Below are 11,685 nucleotides of genomic sequence, written 5' to 3'. Positions count from 1 at the left end.
CAAACTTGCACACGAAAATCACTCACTACGAAAGCAAAAGACTTGGCAGACGATGCACCATCCCCCCAATGAAAAGCAGGGGTGTCACTAGCACGTTAAGAGACCATACAATAAGTGTCAGGGGCCCGAGACTGTTCAACTGCCTCCCAGCACACATAAGGGGGATTACCAACAGACCCCTGGCAGTCTTCAAGCTGGCACTGGACAAGCAACTAAAGTCAGTTCCTGATCAGCCGGGCTGTGGCTCGTACGTTGGTTTGCGTGCAGCCAGCAGCAACAGCCTGGTTGATCAGGCGCTGATCCACCAGGAGGCCTGGTCACAGACCGGGCCGCGGGGGCGTTGACCCCCGAAACTCTCTCCAGGTAAACTCTCTCCAGGTAAGTCGAGGCGGGAACCATACATAGTTTTAAGGCGAGGTATGATAAAGCTCATGGGGCAGGGAGAGAGAGGACCTAGTAGCAATCAGCGAAGAGGCGGGGCCAGGAGCTATGAATCGACCCCTGCAACGACAAATAGGTGAGTACAAATAGGTGAGTACACAGGAGCTCGGACTCGACCCCCGCAACCTCAACTAGGTGAGTACACACACACACACATGCACACATGTGGTAATGCTTTATTTACAGCTAACAAAGTCAGGATATTTCTCCAGAATGGTCTGCAATATACCACTGTGGATAAAGTACTTTGCCATTTCTTGAACATTTCTGAGCGAGTTGTTTCTAAATTCATTAATTTTATCACACTCCAGTACATAATGACGCAAGGTGTGACAATAGTCTATCTGGCAAAGTTTACATTTCGTTTGGTCTACATCTGGTGGTGGTGATACTGCCATAGATACTTGTAACCCAGCCGGAGCCGGGCAGTAGTGACATCCAAGAGTCTGCTTATTTTGCTGGATCTCGACACTTCACATATCTTATCATTAACAAAGAAGTGTTTTGTCATATCCTGTAGGGTTTGCATGAAGATACGTATAATGCCCCAGTCATTAACAAAGAAGTGTTTTGTCATATCCTGTAGAGTTTGCATGAAGATACGTATAATGCTCCAGTGTCTGGCACTGTCTCTGTCCACACACTTGGCCCCAGTGTCTGGCACTGTCTCTGTCCACACTAGACCCCAGTGTCTGGCACTGTCTCTGTCCACACACTAGGCCCCAGTGTCTGGCACTGTCTCTGTTCACACACTAGGCCCCAGTGTCTGGCACTGTCTCTGTCCACACACTAGGCCCCAGTGTCTGGCACTGTCTCTGTCCACACACTAGGCCCCAGTGTCTGGCACTGTCTCTGTCCACACACTAGGCCCCAGTGTCTGGCACTGTCTCTGTCCACACACTAGGCCCCAGTGTCTGGCACTGTCTCTGTCCACACACTTGGCCCCAGTGTCTGGCACTGTCTCTGTCCACACACTAGGCCCCATAGTGGCCCTTAACAACCTCATAACAACAACAACAACATGGAGCAAACACTAAGTGACATTAAACAAAATGCCCAGAAGTTGCACAAATCAGGACGATTTAAAGAGGCTGAAGATTTATTCTCTGAAGTCTTGAGGCTGATGGAGTCCAGTGGCCTCGACCCCAACACACTACCACTGAGGTAAGACACTTGTAATAGAAGTGAGGAGAGATGTGTGTGTCCGGGAAAGCAGCAGGCGCTGTATAATCCTCCGGGTTTAGCGCTTCCCCCTTGATTATAATAATAATAATCTAGATGCAAGAAATTTGACCTGTTTTCTCCTTCCTTGGATCGAACCTGATTGCCTCCAGTTATCCTATGCTCTGTATGATCCTTATGGGTTTAGCTTTTTTCCATTAATGATGATAATCATCTTTATTTATACAAGTACATGACACAACTTACACAGAGCATAGCTGACATCAGTGACACTATATAGAAAGCCCCTGGTTATGCAGAGCATTTTGGGCAAATTAGGTTAATTTTGTCTCCAGGATGCGACCCACACCAGTTGGCTTACACCCAGGTACCTGTTTACTGCTAGCTGAACAGGGACAGTAGATATCTTAAGGAAACACACCCAAATGTTTCCACCTTACCGGGGATCAAACCACAAACCTCAGTGCGTAAGCTGAGTGTGCTACTAACTAAGCTACAGAACACCTAATGTAATAAATAAAACACCAGACTGGAGAGTTAAGGAGCCAGATGAAAATACCAGACTTATGGGTTATCCAAGGTTGAAGAAGACATATTTTATTCAGATTATTAATACAGAGGGTTAGTAATGCAGGATAACCTATGTTTGGCTTATTTCTATTTGGGTCCTTTAATCATCTTCACCAGGATTACTCGCACTAGTCACTTTCCCCGCAAGGAAGATTTCTTGATGCTAATGAGGGGTTCTTGATCTAAGGAATTGACCTGTTCTCCTCTTTGGACTGAACTTGATTGCCTCCCATTCTCTCAGGCATTGTTTGAGTTTGACCCCTAGGGGTTTAGCAGTCCCCCACCCATAATAATAAAATACTGGTGTACCTACTTACTGCTAGGTGAACAGGGGTTGACATGTATTAGGAAACATATCTTCTGGGTTAATAAGTGCAGGCCTGTATGATCCTTATGAGTTTAACACTTAGTTTTGATTATAATAATAATAATAATAATAATAATAATAATAATAATAATAATAATAAAATAATCTTCAACTGCATACATGTAAACATTTGTGGTAAATATGTATTGTAACTAATGTGTCTTCTTTTTAAATAAAGTGGTCTTATTACACATTGTAATAAGTTGACTAGAACGGCAGGTATGTGCGACAGATTAAGATAGAGTATTTTAGTGTGATAATCCTACAGATTATTGACCGAGTAATTTACATCAGTTGTGACTCCATCTGCTCACCATTTATACTTAGTTTATTTAACAAATCTCTATTTTATGGCATAAGATATATACACCAAGAGGTGTATATCTTAGTGTATATTTGCTGAGAGTTTACTTTAATCCCCATTTTAGCGATTAAAGTACATGTACTATGCTTGTCTGGTGGTGAAGCAGTTACAGTGCAGCCTTAATTAATGACTCTAAGTGTAGCTGACAGGCTTTAAATTCCATTAACAATTAAATATTTTATGGCATATGACTAGAAACTCTAAAATTGCCCACTGCTTGACCCATATGGGTTCAGCACATGTTTTTGTATATAATGATACTAAAGAAAAATACTTGCGCTTTGATTAGTGTAAAAACCAGAGTTTTCAACTCGCCCATGTCAGTGTGTTATCTAGATGGCAGGTTCAGTGACTTGTTAAGATACAACCATGAGTTATCTAGCAACATAATCTAGGTTTATTTTATGTTAGGCTAGTGCTTGCTGATAATTTTCAAAATTTATATATGGGAGAACTTTGGCAGTAGGAAAATGCAGAGAGTTTCTTCTGACTGATTGGTGACTTGGTAACATCAGTGAGATCACTGGCATTCTAAATAGATCATAGTTATTGTAACTTGTTTGATCAACATAACACTTATGCCCATTCCATGTGTGTCTGTAATTACTAAATATGCAAAATGTTTTGTGACTGTATTCATTAATAGTACAGTAGTACCTCAGTACTCGAGCTTAATTCATTCCAGAAGGCCATTTGACTGTCAATCTGTTTGCGTAGCGAATGAATTTTTCTAATACGGAATAATGTAAATTAGATTAATCCATTTCAGACCCCCCAAAAATACTCTTACAAAAGCATTTTAACATGAAGTTTACAAGCCTAGCATGCACAAATCTATAAAAGAAAAAACTAAACAATGAATAGATGACTTAAATGCAAATTTATTCTCACTTTACCCATAACTGGAGAGTTGATGGTGCATGTGAAGATGGTGAGGAAGGTCTTTGTTTTGTAAGTGCTTTCACTCCTTTTGCAACATCAGCCTTTTTAATGGTCTCTTTATTTTTTAGTATCATAAATTTCTCCATACGAAACTCAGTACCAACATCAGACACCTGGGCACCGCTTTCATTTTTCGCTATGAGTTCTTTTTTCATTTCTGCTATGATTCTAAGCAATTTTGTTTTTGGTTGGCTGTTATCACTAATCTTCTTAGGCCCTATGGTGACTTATTTATACAAATAATTTAAAGAAACACACACACACAAAAAAAGGTAGTACATGTATTTGTTTGGTCGATTGCTGAGCAAGTGGTCGACTACCAAGTGATTTTTTTTACCGAACAAAGTATTTGAATACCGAATTGTTCAAGTTGGGAGTTGTTCGAGTACCGAGGTACTACTTTATAACATTACTGATGATAAATTTTGTAATTGTTCATTACTACTGTAGCTTGTTTTTCTAAGAAAATATTGGGGTCAAGTCTCTGGACTTATTATGATGTGCCTCTGTAATCTTATGACAGATGCCACCAAGATGGGAATTGGGTAACTTAAACTTTTTTTAACCCTGGCTATCTCCCACTGAGATAGGGTGAACCAACAAAGAAGGAAACACTTCCACTGTCACTCAATCGAATTTCACACTAATCAAGACTTTGCTGTATAAGCTTACTGTAGGCCAGGTTTTCTATGTTGATTTGACACTGTTTCACACCAGCTTTTATATATTTATTTATTATTACCATATTGGTTTTACAGTAGTGGTGTTATTATTTAATATACATACATATATTGTGTGTTAACTTCTCATATGGTTGTATTGTACATTTGAAATTTTCATTGAAGTTTTGTATTACAGTATCTAACAGTTAATGATATTAAATTCAATTAATCTCTTTATAGGAAGGAGCAAATAGCATTGGTCTACAATGACAGAGGCCAGTGCAGGTACATGCAAGTGTACTTTGATGAGGCTGTCACAGACTATACTGAGGCCATAAAGCTGGACCCTACACTGGCAGTTGCTTACTACAATAGAGGAACAATTTATTATAGACTATGTGCTGGAATGCCTCAGGAGACTGGTGAGATGCAAAGTGAGTATTTCCTTCATAAGCACTACATTTATCCTAAACTCTTTAGTGAATTTTTAATATTTAGCACAAATAATTAGTCCTGGTATGTAGACAGGTATATATTACTTTAGTTACATTCAAGTACATTTAAACCAAATACTCTTGTACTCAAATCTTTGTTATATATCTGAAATGCATTCCACTAAAACTAATCATTAAGTAAGTCATTAATGGATAGAGAGTCACTTCTTATTTTTCATTTTATTTTTAAACATGTATTTCCTATTGCCAAAACTTTTTGTAAACATAATTAAATAAGAGGTTCCCTGTTGTCATTTACACCAGGCATTAAAACTTTTCTGCTACACCTTCCACAACAGTGTTTTTTATTTTATTTATGTCTCCAAAAACAGTTATTCTCTTACGTGGCTAAAAATTCATTAAATATTCATTAGTACATCCATAAATATTCACTAGCATGTCTCTACACTTCTTTCAGTTCTAAATGTATATACACATTATCACCCATTTCTTATGTCCCATTTTTCCTTCAAAATACACCTGAATTTAAACACACATCTGTCTCTTCTTTCCAAGCATTTAATATCCGTAGGGATATATATTATAATTATTATAATCATGCCTAAGCGTTAAACCCACAAGGGTCATATGGCTTACGGATATATAGATTTCATTTCCACCAATATGTACAAGAATTGTATTTGTTATTAACCCTTCGAAGGTCAAGAGCCTCGATCCTGAACTCCTACTGGGGGTTGAAAAATATTCAAAAGAAAAAAAAAAAATTTCACGTGAAATGATAGAGAATCTTTTCTCGATCATAATAATACCAAAATTATGAAATTTGATGAAAAACTTACAGAATTATGTTCTCATGAAGTTAGTGGTCTCAGCAATGTTTACGCATCGGCGATTTCGCCCACTTTGAGCCCTATTTTCGGCCAATTCCAATGTGCCAGTCAACTAAAACCATAGCTATTTCGCTAGAACTCCATTTGTTCTATCGATTGAGTATAAGAAACTGCTCATTTACTGATTTTAACTACCCAATAAAGTGGTCAGAAATTGGCAATTTGGCCAGTTTCACACAAATTTCACAAGTTGCCAATTTTAAAACAGGGTCCAGAATAAACAAGACAGACATTCCTGGCATTAAAATAACATTTTCTCTGTACATTAGTCATGTCTTCAGGCCCCTCTTATATTACCCTTGCTTTCCATTTTGAATCTTTATTCTCACAAAAAATAGAAGATTTACTGTTATGCAGACTACTGCATTATTGTAAAAATGGTTTAAATAATATCAGCACACTTGTGAAAGAATATTAGACTCGCCTGTTGACATGTATTAGGTGCATGGCGTGATTTGTTTACTCTTGAACATCGGCAAAAATCAAACATTTCCGCTATTTTGAGCTCAATTTCAAGGTGCTTTTCATTCTGAAACCAATCAAAATCATCTCTATTTCTGTAATATATCTTCCATTCTGTCAAATGAGACCACGAAAATGAAAATACAACCAGTAATACCATATGAAAATGCACTGCAAAGTCGCTGCTATAAACCAAAAACATGGTCGGAGTTTTATTTTTCGCATTTTGCACAGCGTGCTTCAGGATTTTTTTTTATACTGACCATACTGACCACGCAGACCCATTCTTTCATATGTGGGCCTACCAGCTTTCTTCCACCAGATTGGAGTTTACCTGGAGAGAGTTCCGTAGGTCAACGCCCCCGCGGCCCGGTCTGTGACCAGGCATCCTCGTGGATCAGAGCCTGATCAACCAGGCTGTTACTGTTGGATGCACGCAAACCAACGTACGAGCCACAGCCCGGCTGGTCAGGAACCGATTTTAGGTGCTTGTCCAGTGCCATCTTGAAGACTGCCAGGGGTCTGTTGGTAATCCCCCTTATGTATGCTGGGAGGCAGTTGAACAGTCTCGGGCCCCTGACACTTATTGTATGGTCTCTTAACGTGCTAGTGACACCCCTGCTTTTCATTGGGGGGATGTTGCATCGTCTGCCAAGTTTTTTGCTTTCATAGTGAGTGATTTTCGTGTGCAAGTTCGGTACTAGTCCCTCTAGGATTTTCCAGGTGTATATAATCATGTATCTCTCCCGCCTGCATTCCAGGGAATACAGGTTCAGGAACCTCAAGCGCTCCCGGTAATTGAGGTGTTTTATCTCCGTTATGCGCGCCGTGAAGGTTCTCTGTACATTTTCTAGGTCAGCAATTTCACCTGCCTTGAAAGGTGCTGTTAGTGTGCAGCAATATTCCAGCCTAGATAGAACAAGTGACCTGAAGAGTGTCATCATTGGCTTGGCATACCTAGTTTTGAAGGTTCTCATTATCCATCCTGTCATTTTTCTAGCAGATGCGATTGATACAATGTTATGGTCCTTGAAGGTGAGATCCTCCGACATGATCACTCCCAGGTCTTTGACATTGGTGTTTCGCTCTATTTTGTGGCCAGAATTTGTTTTGTACTCTGATGACAATTTAATTTCCTCGTGTTTGCCATATCTGAGTAATTGAAATTTCTCATCGTTAAACTTCATATTGTTTTCTGCAGCCCACTGAAAGATTTGATTGATGTCTGCCTGGAGCCTTGCAGCGTCTGCAATGGAAGACACTGTCATGCAGATTCGGGTGTCATCTGCAAAGGAAGACACGGTGCTGTGGCTGACATCCTTGTCTATGTCAGATATGAGGATGAGGAACAAGATGGGAGCAAGTACTGTTCCTTGTGGAACAGAGCTTTTCACCGTAGCTGCCTCGGACTTTACTCTGTTGACTACTACTCTCTGTGTTCTGTTAGTGAAGAAATTATAGATCCATCGACCGACTTTTCCCGTTATTCCTTTAGCACGCATTTTGTGCGCTATTACGCCATGGTCACACTTGTCGAAGGCTTTTACAAAGTCTGTATATATTACATCTGCATTCTTTTTGTCTTCTAGTGCATCTAGGACCTTGTCGTAGTGATCCAATAGTTGAGACAGACAGAAGCGACCTATTCTAAACCCATGTTGCCCTGGGTTGTGTAATTGATGGGTTTCTAGATGGGTGGTGATCTTGCTTCTTAGGACCCTTTCAAAGATTTTTATGATATGGGATGTGAGTGCTATCGGTCTGTAGTTCTTTGCTGTTGCTTTACTGCCCCCTTTGTGGAGTGGGGCTATGTCTGTTGTTTTTAGTAACTGTGGGACGACCCCCGTGTCCATGCTCCCTCTCCATAGGATTGTAAAAGCTCGTGATAGGGGCTTCTTGCAGTTCTTGATGAACACGGAGTTCCATGAGTCTGGCCCTGGGGCAGAGTGCATGGGCATGTCATTTATCGCCTGTTCGAAGTCATTTGGCGTCAGGATAACATCAGATAGGCTTGTGTTAACCAAATTCTGTGGCTCTCTCATAAAAAATTCATTTTGATCTTCGACTCTCAGTCTGGTTAGCGGCTTGCTAAAAACTGAGTCATGTTGGGACTTGAGTAGCTCACTCATTTCCTTGCTGTTATCTGTGTAGGACCCATCTTGTTTAAGTAGGGGCCCAATACTGGACGTTGTTCTCGACTTTGATTTGGCATAGGAGAAGAAATACTTTGGGTTTCTTTCGATTTCATTTATGGCTTTTAGTTCTTCCCTCGATTCCTGACTCCTGTAAGATTCCTTTAGCTTAAGTTCGATGCTTGCTATTTCTCTGACCAGTGTCTCCCTATGCCTTTCAGATATATTGACCTCTTTTAGCCGCTCTGTTATTCTTTTCCATTGCCTGTAAAGGGAGCGCCTGTCCCTTTCTATTTTACATCTACTCCTCCTTTTTCTTAGAGGAATAAGCCTTGTGCATACATCGAGCGCCACCGAGTTAATCTGTTCTAGGCATAAGTTGGGGTCTGTGTTGCTTAGTATATCTTCCCAGCTTATATCAGTTAGGATTCGGTTTACTTGGTCCCACTTTATGTTTTTGTTATTAAAGTTGAAGTTGGTGAATGCTCCCTCGTGACTAATCTCATTATGTCGGTCTGGGGCTCCGCGCATACATGTCTGAACCTCAATTATGTTGTGATCTGAGTATATTGTTTTTGATATGGTGACATTTCATATCAGATCATCATTGTTAGTGAAGATGAGGTCTAGTGTATTCTCCAGTCTAGTAGGCTCTATTATTTGCTGGTTTAAGTTGAATTTTGTGCAAAGATTTAAAAGCTCGTGTGAGTGTGAGTTTTCATCAGAGCTGCCTCCTGGTGTTATTACTGCAACAATATTATTTGCTATATTCCTCCATTTTAGGTGCCTTAAGTTGAAATCCCCCAGGAGCAAGATGTTGGGTGCAGGAGCTGGCAGATTTTCCAGACAGTGGTCAATTTTTAACAGCCGTTCCTGGAATTGCTGGGATGTTGCATCCGGAGGCTTGTAGACTACCACAATGACTAGGTTTTGGTTCTCGATCTTTACTGCTAAAACTTCCACTACATCATTTGAGGCATTCAGCAGTTCTGTGCACACAAGTGACTCTGCAATGTACAGGCCAACCCCCCCCCCCCCCTTTTGCCTGTTCACTCTGTCGCATCTGTATAGGTTGTAACCTGGGATCCATATTTCGTTTTCCAAGTGATCCTTTATGTGGGTCTCAGTGAAAGCTGCGAACATTGCCTTTGCCTCTGCAAGCAGTCCACGGATGAAAGGTATTTTGTTGTTTGTTGCTGGCTTTAGACCCTGTATATTTGCAAAGAAGAATGTCATCGGACTGGTGGTATTGTTGGTACTGGGTGGGGGTTTCCGGCATTAGTATCTGTATCTGTTGGTTTGGAGTGGAGGCCATCAACTGTGGTTCCACTCCAGGAATGACTGGATTTGGTGTACGATTTCTGCCATTTCCTGCCAGTTTTTTTTTCTTCCTGGCACTAAAAAACCTCTCCCTCTTGAGTGGCTGTGGCTACCCAGGTTTTCCCATGGCCTGGATGTTTTGTATCTTTTTGTACCCTTTAGATGGTGTGCCTGGCAATTTAAGTTATAACACAGTCTTTCCTGTACTGAAGAGGGACACATTTCAGGGTGAAAAAGCTTACAGGAAGGGAGTTTGCATTTTCCTGTTGTCATATGGGCACAGCATTTTCTAGGGTGGTCATAGTTGCACATCCCATCTGTTTTTCCAGATTTCCCATGCCTGCAGATACCAAGTGCATAGTATGTGCACAGGCTTGGTTTCCATTTGCCTTGGATTTCTGTGACACTATTCCCTGTTGGTGCATGTTTGCCTTGGGTTTCTGTGACTGTATTCCCTGTTGGTGCGTGTTTACCTGTCTTATTCCTGTCCTCCCTAGCACCAACAAAGGAGCTCCCACCAGTTGTTTTTGGTAATATATCCTCACTATTGCTAGTGGAGTCCTCTTGTTTGCTATTTCCTGTGGTATTTCTAGTTTGCAATATTGGTTTTATCTTATCTTTGACAACACTTGATTCCCCACTACGGCTCCTGTCTCCCATGAGGTCATTTATATGCATTCCATCCTGCGTACAATTCCCGACTACCTGGACAAAATCTCCAGCTTCACCATTACTGTCTCCCAGGACAGCACCTCCAGCTTCACCATTACTGTCTACCAGGACAGCACTATCAGCCCCACATTTACTGACAACCAGGACATCACCTCCAGCCTTACAGTTTCTGTCTACATGACCAGCATCAAGGGCAGTACCATCCAGCCCAGACTTTTTATGTTCCCATCTGTTGTAGAAAGCTTCCAGGTTCTCTATGAAAGCAGCTTTGATGTTATCCTCTTTTAGTACCAATGTGATATTAGTCTACAGATTTATCTCATTTGGACATACCCAAAAACACTTCCCTGTTTTAATACTTCTTGTAGCTAGTTCTTGGATATTTGCACAAGGGGCATGACACCAATTTCCACAAAAATGACAATTTATCCATGTGGAAGCCCGTTTGTTTGATTGATTGCAGACTACACAGGGCTTCATAATGATTTGAATGGTTGAATTACTGTAATTCTACTAGCAACCTCTTGAATACTCTATTAATAACCTCCTTAAAGTAAAGCTCTAGCTATTTGTATTTCTATTTCTAACTGTGCTTGTATGTTAGGACAGCTTACCGGAGTACGCTCCTGTTTTTTTATTTATTGTTTGTGTTTATAAGGACGCCTACAACCCCATCCGTTTACAGTCTGCTTTATTGTCCAACGAAACCGTTTGAAATCGGTCGAGGGTTCGGACCAGTCGAGGGTTCGGAACCAGTCTGATTTGATCAGTGGGTCACTTATTTAAAACATACTGGTCGGTGATTTGGGCTAACACATGAAGGATCTACTGGAAGTTATCCACCCGAGTACTATGTGAGGCTCTAGAATTTACGCATATAAGTATGTGACTAACCCTGGCTGTTAAGATGTATATGTATGTGACTGACCCTCAAAGGGGTAATCATTAGTTAAAGTATTATTAAGTATATGTACAGTATTAATTGTAGCCTGATGACAGATGGATTCCTTAATTTGATTTTATAACACCATTAATATAAATTAATATACAGCCTCTCCTCACTTAGTGATGTACTCGTTTACCGACCACTCAGACTTACTACCAGCTCTCCAACCAATATGCAAACCTAAGAAATACATGTAAGAGCTGATTTCTTGTATTCTGTTTATTAGGAATATACAGTACACTACTGTATAAACATTTAAAAATGTACTAAAAATGTTATA

General features: G+C 40.5%; 1 protein-coding gene across 4 annotated transcripts in view; it reads left to right on the top strand.

The window, feature by feature from the left end:
- The first annotated feature begins 785 nt into the window (after positions 1 to 785).
- The window catches only part of LOC128704105 (uncharacterized), a 41,835-nt gene continuing 30,935 nt past the window's right edge, over positions 786 to 11,685 (top strand). For 2 of the 4 annotated variants that reach the window (XR_011392858.1, XM_070091888.1), the window contains exons 1-2: positions 789 to 1,605; positions 4,769 to 4,962. Coding sequence is in view for 3 of the 4 variants with exons in the window: in XM_070091888.1 (XP_069947989.1) it covers positions 1,463 to 1,605; positions 4,769 to 4,962 (337 nt within the window). In the remaining variant the exon portion in view is untranslated. Of the gene's footprint in view, positions 1,606 to 4,768; positions 4,963 to 11,685 lie in introns of all 4 variants that reach the window. The other 2 variants (XM_070091890.1, XM_070091889.1) reach the window with 2 other exon arrangements.

This window comes from Cherax quadricarinatus, chromosome 37, assembly GCF_038502225.1.
Source record: "Cherax quadricarinatus isolate ZL_2023a chromosome 37, ASM3850222v1, whole genome shotgun sequence".
Lineage (NCBI taxonomy): Eukaryota > Metazoa > Arthropoda > Malacostraca > Decapoda > Parastacidae > Cherax > Cherax quadricarinatus.
Note: the sequence above shows the minus strand (reverse complement) of the source record. Positions and strands in the feature narration are given on the sequence as shown.